This window comes from Capricornis sumatraensis, chromosome 2 (assembly GCF_032405125.1).
Source record: "Capricornis sumatraensis isolate serow.1 chromosome 2, serow.2, whole genome shotgun sequence".
NCBI classification, from domain to species: Eukaryota; Metazoa; Chordata; class Mammalia; order Artiodactyla; family Bovidae; genus Capricornis; species Capricornis sumatraensis.
The window spans coordinates 128,200,748-128,225,806 of NC_091070.1; the positions used below are offsets into that span (position 1 = coordinate 128,200,748).

The 25,059-nt window shown below is 47.6% G+C and overlaps 1 protein-coding gene across 1 annotated transcript in view; it reads right to left on the minus strand.

Annotated features, from left to right (window-relative positions):
* Positions 1–3,289: 3,289 nt before the first annotated feature.
* ATP1A1 (ATPase Na+/K+ transporting subunit alpha 1) overlaps positions 3,290–25,059 on the minus strand; it is a 32,614-nt gene continuing 10,844 nt past the window's right edge. Inside the window, exons 2-23 of the mRNA XM_068964615.1 lie at positions 24,429–24,533; positions 23,768–23,827; positions 20,861–21,064; positions 20,122–20,235; positions 19,604–19,738; positions 19,377–19,494; positions 18,650–18,918; positions 17,916–18,114; positions 17,555–17,664; positions 15,529–15,663; positions 14,665–14,857; positions 12,321–12,496; positions 11,192–11,328; positions 9,775–9,925; positions 9,033–9,201; positions 8,764–8,918; positions 8,286–8,409; positions 6,849–6,994; positions 6,593–6,723; positions 6,002–6,103; positions 3,836–3,927; positions 3,290–3,484 (exon numbers count right to left, since the gene is read on the minus strand). Of these exons, the coding sequence (XP_068820716.1) occupies positions 3,456–3,484; positions 3,836–3,927; positions 6,002–6,103; positions 6,593–6,723; positions 6,849–6,994; positions 8,286–8,409; positions 8,764–8,918; positions 9,033–9,201; positions 9,775–9,925; positions 11,192–11,328; positions 12,321–12,496; positions 14,665–14,857; positions 15,529–15,663; positions 17,555–17,664; positions 17,916–18,114; positions 18,650–18,918; positions 19,377–19,494; positions 19,604–19,738; positions 20,122–20,235; positions 20,861–21,064; positions 23,768–23,827; positions 24,429–24,533 (3,054 nt within the window). The 3' untranslated portion in view covers positions 3,290–3,455. The remainder of the gene's footprint in view (positions 3,485–3,835; positions 3,928–6,001; positions 6,104–6,592; positions 6,724–6,848; positions 6,995–8,285; positions 8,410–8,763; positions 8,919–9,032; positions 9,202–9,774; positions 9,926–11,191; positions 11,329–12,320; positions 12,497–14,664; positions 14,858–15,528; positions 15,664–17,554; positions 17,665–17,915; positions 18,115–18,649; positions 18,919–19,376; positions 19,495–19,603; positions 19,739–20,121; positions 20,236–20,860; positions 21,065–23,767; positions 23,828–24,428; positions 24,534–25,059) is intronic.

Consider the following 25,059-nt stretch of genomic DNA (forward strand, 5'->3'; position numbering starts at 1 on the left):
CTCTTCTAACAAGCTCCCAGGTGATGCTGGTCTAGAGATGACCCTTTTTGAGAGCCACTGAAATAGAGGCAGAAAGTGGAGACCAGCCAGGACATCCAGATGTCAAGGGCGGTGACAGCAGAGAAAAGGATTTACCGCACTAGCCACTGCGCTAATCTCTTTATGTGTAATCTCACATAATCCTTTTAACAACTCTGAAACGCCACCCTTATTCTAGAGTAAATGAAGCAGAGACTAAATGCCATGCCCGTGGTCAGTTAGTGACAGGACCACTGTACCCAGGCTGTTGAGACCCAGAGCCCCTGCTCTCAGCCACCACACAGGAACCAGCAGTGGGTGGTGACGGGTGGGGTGGTGGGGCCACAGCAGGATCAGGGAGAGAAGCCTCAGGTGACTTCTAGGGTTCTGACGTGGCCACAGGGTGACAGATGTCTTTGCCCAGAGCACGTTCATTGTGAGGGACCTCACTCAGATTCAGTTCTGTCACTGGGGTTAAGACTCCACAGTGTGCTGTGCTCTTTCTGAATAAACGTCGAGAAAGATGGATTTATGGGTCTGGGGCTCAGGCTTCCCTGGTGGCTCAGACGGTCAAGAATCTGCCTGTGATGGAGGATACCTGAGTACAATCCCTGGGTCGCGAAGATCCCCTGGAGAAGGAGATGGCAACCCACTCCAGTATTCTTGCCTGGAGGATTCCATGGACAGAGGAGCCTGGCAGGCTACAGTCCATGGGATCGCAGAGTCCGACATGACTAAGCAACTAACACACACAGGAAGAATATAGGTGGGAAAGGGGGTGGGGACCTCCCCGAGGAACCTAGCAACAGAGGGGCAGGTGGAGATTGGGGCGGAAAGGTAAGGAGAGGGCAGAGGTGATGTCAGAAAGACAAGGCAGCTGGTTCCAGGAGACGTGTGATGGCGTCACAGATGGTGCAGAGATCAAGGGGAGTACCCAGTGGATTTGACACTCAGGTCAGCGGCAGCCTCAGCCGCAACAATTCTGGTGGGCCAGAGTTAACGGGAGGCAGTGGGAGGAGGCAGGCGGGATGATGGCAGATGAGCCAGTAGAGGGAAGAAGTGATGGGTACTCTCCTTAGAGGCCTGCCCATGAAAGGAAGGGGGGTGAGCTAAAGAGAGAAGCAGTCAGTAATGACACCAAAAAATGACTGGCCAGAGCTCGGATACTGATGTGGCCAAAGGGGCACGTGGTCAGAAGTGTCAAGAGGGCATTACCCCAGGGATGTTTGGGAGGCACTGCGGGGGAATATGGCTGGGGGTCAGGAGGGCTCAGTTGCAGATTTGTAGGGGTAGACAGTAGCTGACGTCGGTGTTCAGGAGCTGTTTGCTTTTCTGGAGCAAATCGTAGCTCTTACTAACAGGGCTAAAGTTAATGGGTGAGTGTTGGGTAGGAGTGTTGGTAGGAGGCCTAGGCTGCCTATAGGAGGCTTGGGAAGATCTGGCCCTTTAGGAGGCCTGGCTTTGATGCCAGCTTTGCCTACCCCCATATCTTAGGTCTCTAGATGAAATGTTTGGCTATAAAACTTTTTATGCAAGGGACTGTCAAACAGAACAAGGGCAGAGAGATTCTGGTGGAAAGAGGGCAGGAGGTTCTGGCCAGCCTTTGTGTTGCTCTGGCCCTGCCTCCCCATGCTCCTCGAAGTCCAGGCCTGCATAGAGCACAAGGAGCCCCGGCAGAAAGCTATCCGTGGTCACCTACAAGTCTACAGTGTCAGGCTGCTTCAAATGCCTCTAAGTCAGGGAATATCCATGACCTTCATCAGGGTTATGTTCACTGGTCAGCTGTCCAGGGGTGCCAGAAAACAGATGGGGATTAGAGACAGCAAGCCTCTGGAAGTCCCTGCCCATGTAAGCACGTGGGCAGCCTCATTCCTGCCTGCAGAGCTGTATATTCTCAGGGAGGACACAGCGATCACTTGCCCTGAGCCTGAGATCTGTTAGTTCTTAGCTTTATCCTAAGTTTCCTTATGTTGGGCTGAACAAGCGGCTCTTTAGCAATGACTTGCCCACAGGCATAGAGATGATCCTGGAGAAAGAAGGGAAGAACTGATGTCTTGGATGAGGGAGGCATAGGTCACCCTGCCCTCCCAGTTCCCCAGTGGGAGAGGCTGCGGACAATGCCCGGTTGTACGTGCGAGTCACTTATTCCCCTCCCTTCTGCGTAGCTTGGAAGTGAGTAGCGCAAGAGGCAGGAGCAATGAATCAAGCTTTTCAGAGAAAAAGCACAAACTTGAACCCAAACTATCATCACCTGGCAGATAATGATCACTAGTGCCAGAGATAAGGGCTCCCCCCTTATAGCGTCTACTTGAAGCAAGGACGGCCTTGAAGTACAGCTAGTAAACAGCACTCAGGATGGATTACTGAGTGATGGGACTTGAAGGGGCCTTTTACACTAACTTGATGAAAGCGGAAAAAACACTTGATCTCGACCCTGCAGTAAACAAATCTTTCCACCTTCTTTCTTAAGTACCTTCTGGCACATAACCCCTCTCTGAAATGGAGCTATTCTATGCTAAATTAGGAACGAGTTATGCGGAAGGGAAGCACTTGGTGATGTGCACATGTATTCCAATCAGCTGTGTAGAGGCAGCTTCCTACTTCTCAGATCTTGGTACAGAGACACTTGAGGCTAGAGTGGTCCTGTGATTAGAGACCACAGCTGCGGCTGCACCCAGGATGGGAAGTGGGGGTGGAGATGGGCCTTCTCTGAGGGTCTGAAAATCTTTCTCCTGACAGGTGTGTTCATCAAGAAACAGGTGTGGAGGCAGCAGTGGGGGGTTTCAGCCATATCCCCTGCAGTACAGCCCATGGGGAAACCCGTTCGGGTGAGCTTGTCTCCTCAGACTCCAAAAGGGCAGGAAGTTTCCCTCAGCCTGTGGTTCTGAAACTTGAATGTGAATCAGCATCACCTGGAGACTTATTGAACAGATCGCCGGCTAGCGTCTCGTTCCACGGCCGTGGCTTGGCTGTGCTAACCAGTCCCCAGGTGATGCTGATGAGGCTGCCAGCCAGGGACGCATGCGCCGGGAAGCACCGCTCCAGATCAATCTTGCGCCGACATCTGGACCACAGAACTGATGAGGGCTGTGAGGCGGACTCCATTATAATAGCCATCTTTATTTGTAAAAATCCAAATATAAAATGTATTCTTTCATACATTCCGAGTTTTCCATTTTACAAAAACAAAAAGGCACATAAAAACCTTCCCCACGGTTGTTTCCACAGACGGATGTTTCTCGGGCAACCCTCCCCCCACCCCCCCACCCCCCCCCATAGAGCTACATGCTTCATTCCGGGACGTCTCGCTTCCCCACATGCTTCGGTGCTTTCCTACCAGGGTGGAATTCTGAATTCCAAGACTGAAGTACACAGAGAGGGGGTGGGTGGTGGGCGCAGAGCTTGTGGCGCGATGCTCCGCGGCGTGCAGGAGGGGGCTAGTAGTAGGTCTCCTTCTCCACCCAGCCTGCGGGTAGCAGAGAGACAGAGGGGAGGGACTGTGAGCCTCGGGGAACAGCCGACGGGGCCCTCAACTGCATGTGGTTTTTAAGAGTGATGTTTTAGTTAGAAAGACGGTTTAGACTTCTGGCCAAGTTTCTACCACCATCCTATTCAGGTTGTATTTGGTCAATTTTGAAACCTCAGTTGAGATCTCCATTCTGAGGATGGGCTGTGACTGGAGTTAGGTAGCATCCAGCGGACTTAGCCAATCAGGCTGATTGTGGAGGAGCCCAGACACTTCGAAAGAAACAGAGCAAAAGCCAGAACGAGGCAGCCCTCCCCAGCCCCCCTCCTAACTGAAAATGCCTGCACTCACCGCCAGGGCGCCGCCTGATGATGAGCTTCCGGACTTCGTCATACACGAAGATGAGAAGCGAGTAGGGGAAGGCGCAGAACCACCAGGTAGGTCTGGAAGCAGAACCAGGCGGCAGTTTACACGCGGACACCACTCAGAGGCGGGCAGAGACGGCACGTCAGCAAGGGGACAGCGAAACACATCGGCCCCAAGGGAGAAGCCAGGCACAGTGCCGGGTAACTGCTGAGCGCTCACACAGAACTCTAACAACACCCCACTTCCCGGATGCTCAGAGCCTAGAGGCGCAGCAGAAAGCAGACTGCCTCCTTCACCTGGGTTTCCATGAGAACCGGTTGGTACTGTAGGTCAGCTTTTTTGTTGTTGACAATTCCAGAGCCAACAGGATATTTCCTCTTTTCCTTTGCTAAAATATTTAAGAAACTCAAGTACGTCTGTCTCATGTCCTGGCATCTGAAGATAAAAGAACTGCCAGTGTGGGTCATGACTGGTTTAATCATCCCCTGAATCTGGTCTCTGACAGTAGAGTTTAGGAGAGTCAGGAGTGTGTTGAGTCCCAGAGCTGGGGAGTAAGCAGCTGAAGCCTAGCAGAGATCTGAGGCCTTTGGGGACCCAGGGGCTACTGCCACAGTCCCCAGCCTGGAGACAGGCACCCTGGGCAGCCTCTAGAGGAGGTTGACACTATGACTCCCAACTTCCCAGGGCAACCACAGGAGGAAGGCTGTCCCAGGGCAGAGCTCTGGTATCTCCCCCTCTTCCTGTCCGGTGTGTCCTCCACAGCTCCTAAAAGACAACTTCGCTTGACTTGGGGACCTTTGTAACTAAGCCACCTTCCACGTAAGTCCATACAAGTTCTCTCGCAAGTCACAGTAAAAGATGCTCAGAGGCATCAGTTTGTTTTGAGACTTCTCATTTTGGCCTTTTTAGAGAGCTCTGATCCTCTTAGCCTCCTCTTAAAACAATGGCCCAAGATGATAGAATTCAGCTTGGGCAAGGTTTGCCCCTGTCGTGTGCAAACTCTGTGCAGGGGGCTGGGAATACAAAGCCAAAAAAAGACACTGTGGTCCTTGCTTTGAAGATTATAATCTAAGGCGTGCACAGTGACAACAATGGCAAAGGAGGGGTGCAGCTGCACGGGCCCGGGAAGCCAAGAGCACAGGGGGGACAAGCCCCAAGGGAAGCAACCTGGAAGAATGGTCAGGGCTGATGAGTGGGAAGGGAACAGCCTCCCAAATATGAAGGCAGAGGAGGAGTGCTCAATTCACCTAAAGTAAGCCTGGATGGGTCCAAGGCTAGGAAGACCGTCTGGCACAGTAACGAGACCCTGGATGCCAGCCTACCCTTACACCGCCGACAGGAAGACAGGGAACCCACGAGGTCTGGTTACTTCTGGGATGAGAACAGGGAGAAGTGCTGAGGGCAACAGGCTACTTGAGCGAGAGTCCAGATGGGTTAGAACAAGGATGGGAGACTGCTGTTCAGATCACAAGTCCCACTTTCTGTGGCTTAGCATATTCTAATGAGGATGCAGCTGCCTAACCTGAACCAGTTGGCAGATACCACAAACACACTCAATCCTTCAAAACACTCTTGGGAGTTTGTGGCAAATTCTGCATGTGAAAATTCAGTCTATCAAAGGTGCTGTCATTCACCATGTTCAAGGCCAGTCGGGTTCTGACCAAAGACAAGTGGCTGGCTTCCTCTGAATCTCTACCTATGCATGGTCTCCTGACACTACCAGGGCTCGACTATGAAGGCCTCAGATTTGCGGCTCCACCCTCCTCTTCTGAGAGCAGAGGAGTCAAGGCCCCAGAGATGAGGGGCTTGCGATGTGATGCACATCACTCACTGGGTGAGCAAACCAAGATTTGGACTTGAGACCCCAACTTCACAGCTGAGGATGTCCCCCGCTGGCCTCAAGACAACCAGGCTTTGGCGCTCAGCTCAGTTGGCTGGTGAGCAAGCCCAAGGGTCAGAGCCTGGGTGGCCCTAGCAACGCCGATCCCTGGTCTGCATCACTGAGTCAGCCTTTGTTTCCCAGTCCAGAGGAATTCTTATACCTATCAGCCGACAGCTCTGAAAAAAAGACAGCTACTAACATGTGCCATGGGAGGAACAAGCCATGCTGGTTATTTCCAACTTTTTGGACCTAGAAGAAGAGGGACTTACTTGAGGGGATACATCCTCAGGGCAACACCCATTCCAGGGCAGTAGGAAAGGAAAGCAGCAAGGGCTGTCTCTTCAAAGAGGCCAAATATTAAGATCTTGTTCCTAAAAACAAGGAGGGGCAAGAGATTAAAAAACTACAAATAAAAGTATATCTCCTAACATTTTTTATTATATTATTTTTAATGTGAACCACTTTTAAAGCCTTTATTAAATTTGTTACAATATTGCTTCTGCTTCATGTTTTGGTCTTTTTTGCCCCTGAGGCATGTAGCTCCCTGACCAGGGTTCGAACCCATGTCCCCTGAATTGGGAGGGGAAATCTTAACCACTGGAGTGCCAGGGGAATCCCTACTATGTTTCACATGGCAGGTTGATGTCTTCTTAGGTCTTTATGTATTTGTACTTAGGAACCTGAGGTCAGATGAAAAAACCCAGAAAATGCCATTTTTGCTTCATGAATTAGCTCCCCAAAGAAGATTCTAGAACTTCTGTCCAATGTGTCAGATGCTGGGCTTTTTATTTAGCACGAGGCTTAGACATCCATCACCAGACCCGTCTTTGAGTTGAGACCCCCGACTATGACCTACTCACTTCATCCCCTGCTGGAAGACGGAATTCCTCCTGGTCTTGCAGATGACCAAGTCAGCCCACTGCACCACCACGATGCTGACAAAGAAGGCCGTGTGGCAGGTGAACTCCACGATCTTCCTCTGTTCATAGGTCTGAAACGCGCAAGGCAGGCCGATGAGCCCGGCTCTTGGCCGATGTGTCCAGAGCCCGTGAGGCCCTGCCCTCTGGTGCTAGAGGAGCTATGTCTGGCACTGGCAGGCGGGCAGCCCTCACTCACCCACTGCTGCCCATAGCTATCCTCCACGTCGTTGATCCAACGGTCATCCCAGGTCACTCGGATGCCCAGCAGGTGATTAGGGAGGAAGCCGTTCTCAGCCATGATCACAAAGTAAGTGAAGAAGCCCCCCAGGGCCTGGATCATACCTGAGAAGTTGAAAAGAACGTGAGTGCCAGGGCCTGGTACAAGGCATCTGCAGGCACACTCTTCACCCACACCTGTCCCACTGTGAGTCACTTATGAGAGCTTAAAAGAGGGACCCGGCCCTTGTTCTTAAAACACCCACCTCTGTTCTTTGGTCATCTGCTTCCATCAGGACATGACCCTTAGGGGTAAAAATCCACATCCCCATTTTTTAATTCCTGAAAAAACATTATGACTCCTGTCCCATCTCTCAAAATTTTTACCCATGGCCTTTTTGCCAGCCACTGTGAAAATCATGAATGTGGCACTTTCTGACCTGATCCTCCACTTCCCCAATTCCAGGATCCTTCTCTCTGGGATCAACTCTTTGGGGTGGGATTTCATCCTATACTCTGGACCATTTTCCTACTTCAAAATTAGGCCTTTCTAGCCATCACTTTTCACTTTCATGCACTGGAGAAGGAAATGGCAACCCACTCCAGTGTTCTTGCCTGGAGAATCCCAGGGACGGGGGAGCCTGGTGGGCTGCCGTCTATGGGGTCACACAGAGTTGGACACGACTGAAGTGACTTAGCAGCAGCAGCAGCAGCAACAGCAGCCATCAGCCAATTACTTGGTTGTCAGAAATGGTTAAATCAATCTTTGCCATATTTCCATAACATACTTGATTTGTCTCATTTTCACCCAAGTGTTCACAGTGATGCAATCAGTCTAGAAGAACAAGTTGCTGCTGGTGGCTTTATGAAGTTCTGCTAAAGGCAGTGTCTAGGATCAAAGGGCATTTTCACTGTCCACCATCTAGACTACCTGTTAGCTGGTTCTGCTCCGTGAGTGGAACAGAAATCAAGCACTGGGGGTGAGGAGAGTGAGGGTGCAGAGTTGCCATGTGATGGTGACCAGTCAGCCAAACCTCCAAACTCCACTGGGTGCAGAGTTAAGAGTTTGCTGAGTCCAATCAGTGGTAGTACTTTATTTCCCCAGAAAAGCTGCCTTTGAGTGAATACTGCAGTTCTTAGGAGCAGTGCCTGGCATTCAAAAGGCTCCATGAGCAGGGGTGTTTCTCTGTTCTAAAGCAGATGAGCTCAGTTACAACTGCCCAATCTAAAGAACTAAGGTTTCTGGGAAGATGGCAAAAGATGTCTTCTCACATGGAAGGCAATCTAAAAAAAATCCCCAGCCTTACCCTAGGATCCTGGCTCATCTTAGATTTGGAAGTTACCCAACTTCTGAAGCCTCAGAACCCTGTCTGAGGTGGACACCACCCCTACAGAAACTCGACATCTGCCAGCTCACCAATCTGTCCGTAGGCCATGCTGATCAGCCGCTCGTTCACGAGTTTGTCTGTCTGGGGGTTTCTGGGCTGTCTCTTCATGATGTCGCTCTCAGCTTGCTCATACGCCAGGGAGATAGCAGGGACCTGAAGGAAGGGCGAGAAGTCATCAGAAACCGGCAAGCTCATGCTGTGACCCTTTCGTTTGTTCTCAAATTCTTGCTCTCCCTTAAAAAAAAAGTTTTTCATAATGAGATATTACAAGTCCCCCTTTTTTTTTTAAAAAAAAAAGGGCAAAATGATACAAAAGGGAAGATTCCTATCTGATAAATAGGTATTGACAGCTGTTTTAAAGAATGATTTAACACTGAATCTTTGATGCTGAGGCTGCCACACACAGGCCAAAAAATTCTCGGTAGTGACATTCCAAAATGCTGGCCACGGGGACCCAGAGAGCACAGTTTAGCACTGTGACGTGTGTAAGGTGTGCCAGTCACTCACCATGTCCGTTCCCAAGTCGATGCAGAGGATGGTGACAGTCCCCAGGGGGAGTGGAATGTTTGCAATAATAAATATCAGGAAGGGGGTAATCTCAGGAATGTTACTGGTGAGGGTATAAGCAATGGATTTCTTCAAGTTATCAAAGATCAGACGACCTGTGAAAACAAGATTGTTCTGACTGTAGAGCTTAATGAAAAGGACCGGAAATCACACACAGAAATGGCTACTGCTCAGCAGCATCTGGGTCAGGTTTCACGCAGCACTCTCACCTTCCTCTACTCCAGTCACAATTGAAGCAAAGTTGTCATCTAGGAGGATCATGTCAGCAGCTTGCTTAGACACGTCTGAGCCTGCAATCCCCATGGCAACCCCAATGTCTGCCTTCTTCAAAGCCGGGGAGTCATTGACACCGTCTCCAGTTACAGCCACGATGGCACCCTGCCAGGAAAAGGGGTGGAATTGCGTGGCTGGGCATAAGTGTGGTGCAGCCTCTATTTGCTTCTCATTACAGACACTGCTCCTTTCCCATTGAGACTCATCTAGACTTAGAACTATCGCAGCCAGGAACGCACACAGCTAATACCAAACAGCAGGATCCAGGAGACACCCCCACCTTGTGCACAAGGTCTACATGAAGCCGTGACTCGGGTGAGTGTCACTCAGGAAAGCCCCGCTCCTTGATGCACATCACCCCCAGGTCTCTCCCAGGTACGGGATGGACCCCTGGGCATTCACATCCCCGGTGTGGACATCAGGACCCTGCACTGCTCCTCTGGTGCTGAGTGCTGAAGCTCTGACTCTGAGCCACAGCAAAGACCAGTACAGGAGAGTATGTGTCTTGGCTAAACCATGATCCAGTCACCATCCTCTACGCCTGGAGCTTCTTACTGGCCCATGTGTACTGAGACAGAGAGGCGCTAGCTGGCTCAGGTTTCCAGCACTGTTGCCTTGCTTTTTGTCTACACTGAGGTCAGCAGCGTCTGAAAGAGCCCGCCCCAGCTGTGTGCCAACCTGTCTCTGGCAGCCTTCCACAATGATGAGCTTCTGCTGCGGAGAGGTCCTGGCGAACACAATCTCCGTGTGGTACTTCAAAATGTCATCCAGTTGCTCAGGAGTCATGTCCTTCAGATCACTTCCATGCACCACGCAGGCCCTGGCATCCCTACGATCAGGACCAAAAAAAAAAAAAAAAAAAAACCCACCAAAAAACACAAATAAAGGTCACCTGTCTGTCCCCTCTTCACTGAGAAAAAAAGTTGTCTCACTACGCAGAGTTGCGTTGCTTGCTCAGTCATATCCGACTCTCTGTGACCCCAGAGGCTGTAGCCCATCAGGCTCCTCTGTCCATGGGATTCTCTAGGCAAGAATACTGGAATGGATTGCCATTTCCTCCTCCAGGGGATCTTCCCGACCTGGGGATTGAACCCAGGTCTCTGACATTGCAGGTGGATTCTTTACCGTCTGAGCCACCAGGGAAGCGTAACACCATAAAGCCAGGGGGAACTGTCCCATTAAGTAAAAGGTATTACCTGTGCAGTGTTTTACAGGTTATAAAGCATACTCATGTATATTATCTCATTCAAGATTCACGAGCACCATGAGGCAGGCCTGTCTCTCACCTTCCTTACCCCATGTTTACAGGATGCATCAAAACAATATAACTAAGTTTTAGACACTGGCAGAGCTGACGAAAGACCAAACCCAAAGTAGGCCAAAGTAGGCTTCGGTGCGGGTGGCGCTAAGCCTTAACAAAGCATTAAAAAAGCAAATCTAATTTGTCTCAAGTTATCTATTTCACTTTATTGCCAAAATTCTTTCTGGCCTGAGTCGTAGTGCTTTGCCCATTTTGTTAGTGTGGACCTGAAAATGACAAGGTGCTAGGTGCTGGGCAGTAAGCAGAGAGGGGAACAGCATGAACTCAGAAGCCTGACTGCTGAGTGTACTGCGAGACTCGGCCTCAGCTTCCCTGCTCTGCAAGCTGGGAGCACTACCGACCTCTGTGGCTTCTGTAGCAAATGCTTAGAATAGTAAGCACCATCTAAGTGTTGCTTACAATGATTGCCTTATTGAAAACCCTCCCTGGGGTGTTCAGGGCTGGTGCACTGGGATGACCCTGAGGGATGGGATGGGATGGGATGGGGAGGAAGGTGAGGAGGAGGGTCAGGATGGGGAACACATGTACACCCATGGCTGATTCACGTGAATGTAATGCAAAAACCACCTCAATATTGTCAAGTAATTAACCTCCAATTAAATTTAAAAAAAAGAAAGAAGAAAACTCTCCCTGGGAACAAGGCTGCTTTCTGCCACTGAAGGGGCCTCCCTACCCAGAGTAACCCTAGAAGGAAACCATGTACAACCAAGCTGAAGATGCCCAACCACCAGCATCTGCATATTCAAGGCAGCAGTGCTGACCTTCCCGCCTTACCTGGGATTCACCTGGCTCACTGGGATGTTGAGGCGGGCAGCAATGTCTTCTACAGTCTCATTCCCTTCTGAGATGATGCCCACACCTTTGGCAATGGCTTTGGCAGTGATGGGATGGTCTCCGGTGACCATGATGACCTGTGGCAAAAGAGAGGACAATCTGCTGAATGCAGCTGCCAAGCAAATGACCTTGAGAAGTCTTACAAGTGGGCAGGAATAAATATCAAGGATGACTCAGCTTGCAACATCAAAGGGAAAGAAATGCAAATAGAAAACTGATAAACACGAACTAGCCCAAAACACAAACACAAGTTCACAGAAGACACCAAGCAAAACCCAGATTTTATCTTGGCACACAATCACACAGGATAAACAGCTATCTTTTTCTTTTTACACCATCAAACAAAAATACTCAAATTTACTAAACCCAACAACAACAAAAAAGGATGAAAATCTCATGCTGGTGCGTAATAGGGCCCACACATTGCTGGTCAGCATCCTGAAACTGGCCCAATTTGGAGGGAAAGCAATAAGTAACAAGAATTCAAATCAGTTGCTGTTCTTTTTGACCCTATGATTACATTAAGAATATAATCAAAGTGGTAGGAGAAGAGTTTTTACAAAGCTTTTCAGAGCAGTATTACTCATGAGAATGAGAAGTTGGAAATAAGCCAAATGGCCGGTAACACTGCAGACTGTACAAACCACACTGAATCGGCGCACCCAAACACTCTGCAACTTAAGACAGACACAGAGTATACACCAAACATTCCCTTCAAAACCAACTATCTGAAAACACAAGACAGGCATTCATTGCATGATGAGTACTAATTTAGAATAAGGCAAATATTTCAAAATTTAAAACCTTACCAAGTCTTCAGCACTTTTTAATTTGCTTAGTTTCATTTCTCTTAAAGGTTTTTTTTTTTTTAACTTTTCGATCCCTCATCTGCAGCTTACACCAACATTTTAATACCATTTGGCTTTCTCCAGGGGTAACTAAAAAGCTTTGCAGATGAGAAATCGATCCTCCAGGTGAGAAACACCAGTGATCACATGGACCCTGAGGGGCACTAAGGAGGGTGCCCAGAACTGCTAAGAGGTGATGCCACGGTGGGGTGGGGCAGTACCTTGATTCCAGCACTTCGGCATTTGCCCACAGCATCTGGGACAGCAGCCCGTGGTGGGTCAATCATGGAGATGAGCCCCACGAAGCAGAGATTATCAACAGGGAAGTTCACATCGTCGGTGTCAAACTGGAAGCCTTCAGGAAACTGCTCATCTGGCAGCATCAAGTGGCAGAAACCTGCAGGAGGGCAGGGAGCCTGTGAGGACTTCCGGTGACAGAGGAAGCTGCAGGACACCAGCTTGTTGTGCAGCAGTTTGTTAGTTTGGAAAGCTTTTTTAAAATTCTACTTTTATAACCAAATGAGTTTCACTGAACATTTATGAATGATACAGAGTCCTTGGAAACCACTCAATACAGACAGAATCCATCACCAAGCCTCAGAGGATGAGGCTCTGTTTAATGTGGAGAAATGGGAGTCTGAGCACTGTGGTTTCAGTCCCAAATTGGGAAAGGAGTAGGTCAAGGTTGTATATTGTCAACCTGTTTATTTAACTTATATGCAGAGTATATCATGAGAAATGCCGGGCTGGATGAAGCACAAACTGGAATTAAGATTGCTGGGAGAAGTATCAATAACGTCAGATACACAGATGGCACTGCCCTTATGGCAGAAAGCGAAGAGGAACTAAAGAGCCTCTTGATGAGTGTGAAAGAGGAAAGTGGAAAAGGTGACTTAAAACTCAACATTCAAAAACTAAGATCATGGCATCCGGTCCCACTACTTCATGACAAATAGATGGGGAAACAATGGAAACAGTGGCAACAGTGACAGACTTTATTTCTGGGGGCTCCAAAATCACTGCAGATGGTGACTGCAGCCATGAAATTAAAAGAGCCTTGCTCCTTGGAAGAAAAGCTATGACAAACCTACACAGCATATTAAAAAGCAGAGACATTACTGACAAAGGTCCATACAGTCAAAGCTATGATTTTTCCATCATGCACAGATGTGAGAGCTGGACTATAAAGAAGGCTGAGTGCCAAAGAATTGATGCTTTTGAACTGTGGTGTTGGAGAAGACTCTTGAGTCCCCTGGACAGCAAGGAGATCCAACCCGTCCATCCGAAAGGAAATCAGTGCTAAATATTCATTGGAAGAACTGACGCTGAAGCTGAAGCTCCAATACTTTGGCCACCTGATGTGAAGAATTGACTCACTGGAAGAGCCTGATGCTGGGAAAGACTAAAGGCGGGAGAAGGGGACGACAGAGGATGAGATGGTTGGATGGCATGACCGACTCGATGGACAGGAGTTAGAGCAAGCTCCAGGAGTTGGTGATGGGCAGGGAAGCCTAAAGTGCTGCAGTCTATGGGGTCGCAGAGTCAGACATGACTGAGCAATTGAATGGAAGTAAACTGAGACCCGCCCCCTCATTTACTTGGACTTTGGCACATCATGTGATTACTTGTCTCTACTCTCCTCTCTGGAGAAAAAACCAAGGCCATGGGTCTACTCACTGTTCATCTAACCAAAACATATACTGCTGAGCAGCTGTGTAGAAGAAAGAGGCCAAGCTTCGAGGATAAATGCAGATCAGACACACTCTGCCCAAGGGGTTCATCATCTAGTATTGTTGTTAATACAAGAATCGTGATACTTAAGACATTTCTTTCGATGTTGTGTGGAGGTTACAATGTCCTTTAAAGTGATATCAGGTGCTTTGTGGACTCACAGGAGAGACTGCTTCTACTGTGGGGTGGTGGAGGTGCAGAAACAGAAAAAAACCAAACAAACCACACTTAAGAATGACCTTTCAGTTGAATAGAGACCTAAGACACCTCAAGTAAGACTGAAGAGCAGGTAATCAGTTCTATCTAAGTCACCCAACTAAGGAGAACAGAGGAATTACATTCATTTTTTTAATCTGTACAAAAGATGACAGATGCTACTTTCCCTATGACACACTGGGTGAACGTGCTTCTTGTCCGCAGTGGCTGACACCGAACAAGTGGCATCCGAGGCTCCAAGTTCACCATTCACCTAATCTGTGAGCTGGTAACACAAGTGCCCAGGTAAATTCACAGCCATTCTGTGGCAGCCGGGAAGCGGCTTTATTCTAGATACCCTAGGAATGAATGAATTTTCATTTCATGAAGCTTACAGATCATGGACATAGCAACAAAAGCCAGACAACAACTCTCTTCCCCTCCTTTTCTGAGCAAACAGAACTGACCAGCATGAGACCAAAGGTCTAAGTCAGAATCAGAGGCAAACCGGCAGGATTTTGTTGCCCGGTGTCTGCAGTGTTTATGGTTTTCAAAACAAAGGGGGCAAATAAAGGGAAGTTAACGAGAAGCAGAGGTTAACGCGGTAACTTGCAATTGTTTCCCGGACAGTCAGCGTACCCAGCACACGTTCTCCCAGGCCACCCAGCTCCAGGTAGGCGTTCTGAAAGGCGTCCTTCAGCTCCTCGTCCAGGGGCTGCTCCTTGCCATGGATAAGGATGGAGCTGCAGCGATCCAGTATCCTCTCCGGAGCACCTTTCATCACCAGTAGGTGCCGGGGCTCACCTGCATTGGCATTCTTGTGGATGGATAACTGTAAAGAATGGTAAGCATGCAAACGTTAGACAGCTGGGCCTCACAGCCCAGGGAGGGAGTTTTTTTTTTTCCTGTGGCTGTGACATGTGGCTTGTGGGATTTTAGTTCCCTGACTAGGGATTGAACCCAGGCCCTTGGCAGTGAAAGCACATCCTAACCAGCGGAGCACTAGGTAAGTTCCTAGTAATTGTTCTGAAAAGATACAAGATCCCTTATTTCTGAATTTAGTGTATCACACCCTGTAGCACACTCTGAATGCTACAGAGGAAACGAGTGTGGCAAGGTGCTCATGCATCCCTGACACGTGTTCATGTACACAATTTTCCCAAAGAAAATCCAGAACATGGATTGGCAGACTCATGTGCACCTGCAGCCCTGCCCAGCCCTCTCCCCCATGCCCACACCCACTCCAGCCCACAAAGGAGAACTCCAAAGGGCCTGGACAACACTCTAGAAAGAAGAGGCTCCATTTATCCTACTGATGCTCAAATGAATTAGAATTTCCTACACGGACACAGGTGTTAAATTCAAGCACTCATAAAGAGTGTGACTAATTCGTTTTTAGAAAGCATTTAAACCTGGAAAATTCCAAAAGGGTGGAGGGATCTTTCTCTAGCCTCTGTCCTTCCTTTCTGTGCCCCCTAGCAATGAGGCCCCAGATCCTCAGACCTGGTACTTGTTGGTGGAGTTGAACGGGATCTCGACGATCTTGGCATATCTCTCTCTCATCTCCTTCACAGAACCACAGCACACCTCAATGCACTTCAGGAGCGCAGACTCTGATGCATCACCTGCTACAGCCCGCTGTGAACAGATGTCTCCATTAGTCACCCTGAAAGTGCCTCGCCCTGTAGCACATCAGCACTACACTACCGAAACCCAGGAGAAAGCTTGGACTGTCTTCCCATCTGACAGAAGAGGGAAGGTGGGCGAGGAAGAGCACCATTCTGGGGTGTGACCACCCATCACAGTCCTTTATTCTCAAATTCCAAACTCTTCCTGGCCTGCCCTCCTCACCCTACCCAAACTCGTGCAAGGTGTCACTGAGCCCTGGGGGAGGCATGACACACTCTTCCAACCCACTCCAGCCTTTTTTTTTTTTTTTTTTAAGCTTCCCTGGGCCTGCTGAGAAGTCTCAAAGACAGTATTATTCCCAACCACCTATTTCTAGTTATGAATCAGAAAATACAGAGTGAGAATGTAAACAGTTATAGTCCCCTTCACTGCCCTGCAATTTAAGAAGAAAACGCCCTGGGTTCTCAGGATAGAGGGCAAATGGTCTGTGTCAAAGACTAAGCAGGACTTTACGCTTTAAACGTGATTTAATTGTGCAGGATTATCTGGGCCTGAATGATGCGAACTCAAAGTTATTATTAGTTCCAACATTAATGTCATTAGCTACCGTTTTAATTGAAGCCCACACTTCAGGTATCAAGCATTTTGTGTGCTATACACTGTGGCACATTTTGACACACTAAAAAGCACTTTCGGCTGTACTCAACTTCCACACAGAAGAGTATTTTACAACTGTGGCACACCAGACCACACGTGCAGATGGGCAAATGAATGCTCCCTTATAGATATAGGAGTTCTTTTTAATAAGAAATGTGGCCAGGTTTCATAAGAAGCAGTAAGTAGGATCACTTTAATAAAAGGCAATTATCAAAGCAGAACAGGGCTGTAGGTCCCTCTTTTTTTTGATAATGTCATTAACATAACATGGCCCCAGACCCCTGAAATAACTTAGAAACAGCAGCTCATGCTACCTTTCTGGAGCTTTGAAATGAGAAAAGGTTGGATACTTATGAGTCCCCATGCTCAAAGCCTAGAAAGTTCCACTTTAAGGTAAAGAAAATGATGAAGCAGGCATCTCAAGCTTTATCCCAAGATGAGCCAACATCCCCAAATCAGCATCGATTCAATGCCAAGAAACTCCTTTAAAGAATAAAGGAGCCCCATCCTCAAAACAGAGGTCATCTCCGTTCCATCTGAGCCATATTCTCTCGGACAACACAGTTTCCACCCAGATCCACCACAGGCAGCTTCAGGGAGAGTGAGCCACCCCAAGGGGCTCCACGTAGCTCCTCTCGGCCTCAAGGGCCTTGTATAGCTCATGACCTTTCTGGGACCGAGTCTTTACTGGGTCACACCGTAATATCTTAGTCATTGCAAATTTCATGTGAATTCCAGGAGGCTGAGCTTAATTAGCTTATTTTTGCATCATTAGTAAGCAAGCTAAGAACAAATAAGATAAGAGAAACAGCTGGGCTATTTTAAGAAAATAAATGGCTTAAGGGATTGGCTGGAATCTGCTGTATCATAATTTGCAAATACGATTATCGGGTCACAAAAGTAGCCCTCACTGTCCACTAGGTGAGGTGATTAGCATATAAACTCAAGAGGAGTCAAGCTGGGTTTTACTAGTTAGGTGGACGGCCTGCCCCTCACTCCCACTTTAGTCAGTTTTTCCCATACATTCCCCCTTTACTGATCTTTATGGACCACAGGGTACTGTAAGTGCTTGGGGATCTACAGGCAATACAACTCAAGTTACACACAGCAAAGTGTCTTACAATAGACAACGATTTTACAAGACCCAAAGGTCACGTGCTTTTTAAAGCGAACCTTCAGGCGGTGGTTCCGGTGTGGCCTGTGCACAACCTGAAGGCAATCTTAACAGAGCTGCTGAGCATACCTTCAGGATAGGCAGGTTATCCTGGTTAGCCTGAAACACGGCCCTGTTACAAAGACCTGCAATTCTGGACAGAGCTAGCCAGGTGGCCGAAGTCTTGTCAAATGAAACACCTGGTAGAGGCAAAAAGAGACAAGAAGAAAGTGCTTAGCTTTGTACTGAAGTCCCATAAAGATGTGAAATGGCACACCTCCTTTCCCCATAAACTAGTCAGGTTTCAGGCATTTTTCCAACCATGCTTGAATTGACATGCAAAAAAACAAAACGAAACCCCCAAACCAGAAACATCAAAAACCCAGGACGTTCTACCAAACGATAAACTTCAGGCAGGGGAGGCTGAGCTGTGGGGGCGGGCCGGCCTTACCGCTCTGATTCTCTGTCGTGTCCGCCTCATGGATTTGGTTGTCGAACCACATGTGGGCCACTGTCATTCGGTTCTGGGTCAGAGTTCCAGTTTTGTCTGAGCAGATGGTGGACGTGGATCCCAAGGTCTCCACAGCCTCCAGGTTCTTCACTAAGCAGTTCTTCCTGGCCATGCGCTTGGCAGTCAGGGTCAGGCACACCTAACGCATTGGGAAGAGATTATTAACACTTCAAATGGCCAGGCAGCCGTTCTATAGGAACTCTGGCTACCCCTGCCCCCATAGAAGTCTTTCTTAAAATTAAATCTCTCTAACCTTTCTCTGAAGTCAGAAGAAATAATAACGGTCACGTGTATATGGGGCTCCTTCCACCCCCTCCAAAAAGGCTATTAAGCAAAGTGAAAACAGTCAGGATTTACCATATTCTTCTTTTCCCACTTAGCCCTAAGTCCTTCTCCTTTCTGGGCTACACTGTTCTGGATCATGTGATAATTCAAGGGGGGAGAAAAAAAAAGTATGCTTCTGGGTTACTATCTTCCACATAAAAATGTGCTGAGGTCTTCTCACTGTTTAACCCTACCCAGCTGGCTCCGAAGAAAACCCACATATAAACACATGCAAGAAAAAAAAAACCAAAAAACCAAGTCAGCATCCCCCTAGGACAGGGTAGTGGATGAACCTCACACTGAGGCAGGCCTTCAGAGTGGGCAAGCATCACCTTTCCCCAGCCTCTTACCGTGACGGTGGCCAGCAAACCCTCTGGCACGTTGGCTACAATGATGCCGATGAGGAAGATGACAGCCTCCAACCAGGTGTACTCAAGGATCAGAGAAAGGATGAAGAAAGACACGCCCAGGAACACAGCCACACCCGTGATGATGTGGATAAAATGTTCAATTTCCGCAGCAATGGGAGTCTGGCCCCCTTCCAGCCCAGAAGCCAGGGTGGCAATTCTGCCCATCACGGTTCGATCCCCGGTGTACACAACAATGCCACGTGCAGTGCCTTTAAAAAAGAGTACGGGAAATTGTACCCGATTTTATCAGTGAAGCTGCAGAATCTGCACAACTACACACCAGGGTTGAAAAAAGAGAAAAAACACCCATAATTTTAAGGGCCACATCTTTGGTGGTATATGCTGTTTGTTTTAAACTATATGGACTCTGGCAAAGGGATTTCACTCCATTAGCAGGACCACAGCTCCAAACCTTCCTTGAGATTAGCGTTGCCAACACAAGAGGGACATGTGAGGCAGAGGGAAGAGGGGAAAAGCAGCCACGAGGTTTACTGTGTCTTCCTGCCAGCATGTCAACTGCTTCTGCCATGTCTGACCGAAGTGGTCAAAAATGGGACCCATAAAACAAAGAGAAATTGTGGCCGCGGGGTTATTTTTTTTGGTGGTTGTCATTAAAGCCCAAGATAAATGCCATGCTGTGCTGAAGAGTGCTTCAAAATGGTCCTACCTTCAACACAGTTGGTTGAAAAAAAGGCAATGTTCCGTGTCTCTAGAGGATTTTCATTGGTGAAATCCGGAGACCTGGTCTGTGGCTCTGATTCTCCCGTGAGTGAGGAGTTATCCACCTGCCCGTGAATAAAGTCAAACATGTCACATGAGCAACACGAGCCTCATCTGGGGCTGCGGGACCACTCCATTCCCTCTGCCCCAAGCACGGAGGCTGTTTAAACCTACCTTGCAGCCATTCGCGGAAATGATCCTGAGATCAGCAGGAATTCGATCCCCTCCTTTCACTTCCACCAGGTCTCCGACGACAACTTCTTCCGCATTTATGCTCATTTTTTCACCATTTCGAATCACGAGAGCTTGCTTTTGGAAGGGGAGACATTTACACCAATCCATCAAGTAAAAATGGATACCACCGGGAAGGTAGTATCAAAATTACAAAACCATCTATAATCTCAACTATCTGCATTACAACCAAGATTTAGCTTTTTATTTATACCAAGTTAAGGAAAGCTTGCTCAGGTTACCTAAGAGGCAGTCTTCATGCTGCCACTGTGTGGTACGCTCAGAGGGGAGACACTCACTTTCCGGGGTATAAGAAAAACAGATGTGGTCTTGGGTCAGGGGAGGTGTCCCTCTCTCTCTGGTGGAGCCACTGAATACTCGGAAGGCCTTAAGCTCACACTGGTTCACACTCTTGGTGCTGTCAAGTTACCAGACGGGGAAGGACAAAAAGCAGCAGGTACCTGAGGAACCATGTTTTTGAAGGACTCCATGATCTTGGAGCTTTTAGCTTCTTGATAGTAGGAGAAACACCCGGTTATGATGACGACGGCAGACAGCACCACACCAAGGTACAGCTAGAACAGAACAGACGAGTTAGGGCAGCAGAGCTCTCGGTAAAGGACTGGGAACAGTCAGTTAACTTTCGACTGAATAAAAAACACTTAAAAAGAGAGAGAGATCAAGGCTTCAGAAATACAAAACTCATGCCTTCATGCTTCTTCCTAGAGACAGTGTCCAAGAAAGTCAGAAATGGAGTCACACTGATACTGGTCACTAGCTTGGGGAAGTGGTCCAGATGAATCAGTTTCTCCTGTTTTGTTAAACGTATTTTCAAGACAACTTGTGACTTGAAGAATGGCTACCAAAAATTTCTGGATGCGTGTAATGTTCCAATGTTAAAAACTATGCCCTCCACCAAAGTGGCAACAGGACCTGCACAGGGTCTGAGCAGAGCTGCCCGTTCAGGGCAGCAGTGTGCAGGGTAGATGCCCAGCTTGGAAGAACATCTCAACACAGGGCAGGAGACAGAGAGAGAACCTGAAGTGAAGAAGGAAGACGTATGGGCCCTGAAGGCAACTGACGCTGATGTTACTTTCCCCAGAGTTTAAAACCATCAAGTAACCCATAGCGACTGAAAATAAATAGATGGCAGATATTTACGCATACCTAACAATCCACACTAGGAACTATGGTACTCACATTATCATTTTGAGGTTCCTCTTCTGTAGCAGCTTGGATGCCATAGGCCAAGAAGCAAAGAACTGCTCCAATCCACAGTAACATTGAGAACCCCCCAAACAGCTGTCGACAGAACTTGACCCATTCAGGGGTTGTGGGAGGGGGCGTGAGGGCATTGGGTCCATCTCTGGCTAGGATCTCAGCAGCTCGAGCAGTTGTTAAGCCCTGAGAAACAGAGGGATATAAGTAAGACCAAGCGCTTCAGAGCTCACAAGCTAACACAGCTACCTGACAGCTGAGAAGGAAGCAGAGAGAAACTAAATGTCCCAGGCCAATGCAGAAGCTACAAAATCCTAATGATCACCCTATGGTTCAGGCAAACAAGAGCCCAAATGTCCTGAGAAACCTACAACACTCAGACTGAAATACTTTTAAAATTGATCCATGGACAGATTGGAATCTGGTATGGTCTCTTCTGAGTTTTACAGAAGGAATTCACGCCAAACTGCATTTACCAAAAAGATATCCACCTTAACTAATTGATTCAGTTTTGCAAGAGTTTCCTGTGTATTGAATCTGTCAAGGAAGTGGAAAAAGAAAAAAACACTATTAATATCAAAGGAGGAAAAAAAATCTGTCAGAATCCATCCTGTTACTTGGTTAACTGCCAAATTTCAGTATAGAACTTTATTCCTTGGATGGCAATTAAAACACCTGTCTGGTGGGGAAGGGGGTCACACGTGTAATATCTGAAGCTAATAACCCCAGGACACCCATCAGTTGAGAAGTATTCACTGGGGGCCTTCTCTGGTGGGCTTTCACTGCCAAGGGCCAAGATTTGATCCCTGGTTAGGGAACTAAGATCCTATGAGCCATCTGGGGTGGCCAAAAAATTAACAAATAAAATCTTAAAAAAAAAAAAAGCATTCACTGGGAAGAAAGTGAAAGAGGAGACCGAAAAAGTTGGCTTAAAGCTCAACATTCAGAAAACGAAGATCATGGCATCTGGTCCTATCACTTCATGGGAAATAGATGGGGAAACAGTGGAAACAGTGTCAGACTTTATTTTTGGGGGCTCCAGAATGACTGCAGATGGTGACTGCAGCCATGAAATTAAAAGGTGCTTACTCCTTGGAAGGAAAGTTATGACCAACGTAGACAGTATATTCAAAAGTAGAGACATTACTTTGCCGACTAAGGTCCGTCTAGTCAAGGCTATGGTCTTTCCTGTGGTCATGTATGGATGTGTAAGTTGGACTGTGAAGAAGGCTGAGCAGAAAAGAATTGATGCTTTTGAACTGTGGTGTTGGAGAAGACTCGAGAGTCCCTTGGACTGCAAGGAGATCCAACCAGTCCATTCTGAAGGAGATCAGCCCTGGGATTTCTTTGGAAGGAATGATGCTAAAGCTGAAGCTCCAGAACTTTGGCCACCTCATGCGAAGAGTTGACTCATTGGAAAAGACTCTGATGCTGGGAGGGATTGGGGGCAGGAGGAGAAGGGGATGACCGAGGATGAGATGGCTGGATGGCATCACGGACTCAATGGACATGAGTCTGGGTGAACTCCGGGAGTTGGTGATGGACAGGGAGGCCTGGCGTGCTGCGATTCACGGGGTCGCAAAGAGTCGGACACGACTGAGCGACTGAACTGAACTGAAGAAGAGCCCACTGTACTGAGGCCCTGCTGTTTTCTAATGGCCTTTAATCCAAGATGCACTGACAGCAGATAAGAGACACACGGCTCCCACCATGAGGGGAAAATGTGGTTACTTTCACAAAAGACATAAAAAACATGTTTGCCTGAAGCATGTATATATATTTTGTTCTCAAGTTATCTTTAATATCAGAATCAAGGAGGGAATATGGGGAAAGGGACAAGAACACCTACAGGGTCCACATGGACTTATTTCAGGACCTTCCTCTGCCTCAAGTTCACGACACGATCCCTGGACAGAATGACCACCACCGACACCAGCCATCTGAGCTGTCTCTGCATATTGGGCACTGAATCCAGTACTTCCAGTTAACTTTAATTCTCACCACAACCTTTACCCAACCCTTTCATTTACCCCATTTTACAAGACAACAGCCCCACAGCATTTGAGTAAGTGACTGACCTAGGTTGCAGAGAACACACGTCATAGGAACCTAGAGTAAACTTCAGTGAGATAACCCACATGAGGTGCTCAGAGAACAACTGCCTGCTGGGTCTTAGCGCCGGGCCTCCTCTCAGAGCCTAAGGCCCCAAACTTCTCAGAGCTTGTTGGTAACTTACTGAAAAAACAGCTCCATCGTAGCTGGCACTCAAGTCATTCCTCAAGACTTATTAGTGACTGTCCAGAAAAGAACAAACTCCCCCCGCCCCGATTTTACTTTTATATTGTTTGTGGCAAAGTTAATATCAAAATCCACTAGATAACAAGGGTATAAGGTACATATTTTACTGAAGTTTCTTTCAACTGGGTAAAAAAAAGTTCCTAATAAATGACAGAATAAACCAAGGTTCTGACCTACTACCATGAGCTAGCTGATAAAAATACAAAAATCTGAATTGTTCAAGATTCAACTAGTTGAAATTTTCGACTCAATTTAACAATGTCAAAGAATAAACGGAACATCTGTGCCCACAAGGTCAGGTGGTAAGCATGACCTTGGATCTGTTTGGTTTCAAATCCTGGAGCTCCTACTTGTTGCTTGTCACTTGCTACAAGATGGGGAAAATAATGACTATTTTCAAAAAGTTTCAGGGGAAACAAAATAGTAAAACAGCACATAAGAGCCCAAGCTCTGTGCATGTCACACGGCAGACATGATATGGATGGTGGCTATCACTATTCCAGAGTCGCCAAGGTTAGGCCTGCGATACCAGGGGAAAATGTGATGGGAAAGAGCAGAACTCGATGCAAACAAACAAAAATTACAACATACTCGGTTCAAGTCTGTTCCATATTTGCGATGAAGTTCATCAAGGCTAAGTTTATGATCATCCTATGGGAAAACAAAAAGAATTAAACATTTTATCACTAAAAAAGGAATTAAAAAACCATCAGTGTCATCCCTCACTATCATTAGGCTCAGAACACAAGTTAGTATATATACTCTCACCATTGCCAATGGCTTGGTGACCACACAGCTCCTACTGAGTGGTCTTCAACAGAGAATGGCTCAAGCTGTATGATGGGGGCCTTCACAGCCTGACCAGGCAAATTCTAGACAGGTTGCATCCGTGGAGGCCTCCACCGCCTGAAGAGGCTGGAAGTTCCCTACATTCAGTATGATTCAGAAACACAGAAGCAAAGGCCCATGATATCAACCGCTCCTCTGTGGACCTTTGGTTGAATATTGAGTATTGAATACTGAATACAGAGTATTGAATAACTTGTCCAACCCGCTGACAGCTTTTACAATGAAAATTTCCCTACCAACCTCTACCATTCAGTAACATTTGTAGGACTGCTATAATCTCTTTACTTTGAAAATGAAGCAAATCTGATTGAAGAATGGCTGGGGGGAGGGGCACCACACACTCAAGGATATAAGATACAATTCATACTTAAGAACAGAAAGTACCCTTCCTGCTGGTACTTACCATAGAAACTTCTTTCTTCAGCTCGTCCATATCCCTCTCTTTCTTGGCCTTTTTTTTGTCGCCATGCTCTGAAACAGCAGCCGGTTCATATTTATCACGTCCAACCTATAGAGGAATGAGGGAAAGGTGTGATTGTGAATTAGTAACAGCATCTCAAAATTCAAGGTTGTGGAGAAAGGATTTTCAGCAGTTTTAGGCGAGCATCTTGAAGAGTCATTGGGCTAATATCCATGGAAATATATGTGCTGATGAGGCATACTCAACAACAATCCAGTATGATCCAGAATACTGCCATCTCTAGCTCAAGACAGGCCATCTGCACCCTAGGGCTAAGACCAGTGGGAAGGCCTTGTCAGGACTCAGAATGGCCCTCCCAGTTGCTTCCGTCTGGGGTGGGGGGCGGGAGAGAAGGTTGTGCTGTCAACATTTCCATACCATGGCCCTTCATCCTCCCCACTGAAAGATGAAACTATCTTCACATCACTAACTTAGAGTATAATACACTATACTCATGCACTTGTACTCCTAAAGTGAAGTCGCTCAGTCGTGTCCAACTCCTTGCGACCCGTGAACTGTAGCCCACCAAGCTCCTCCGTCCATGGGATTCTCCAGGCAAGAACACTGGAGTGGG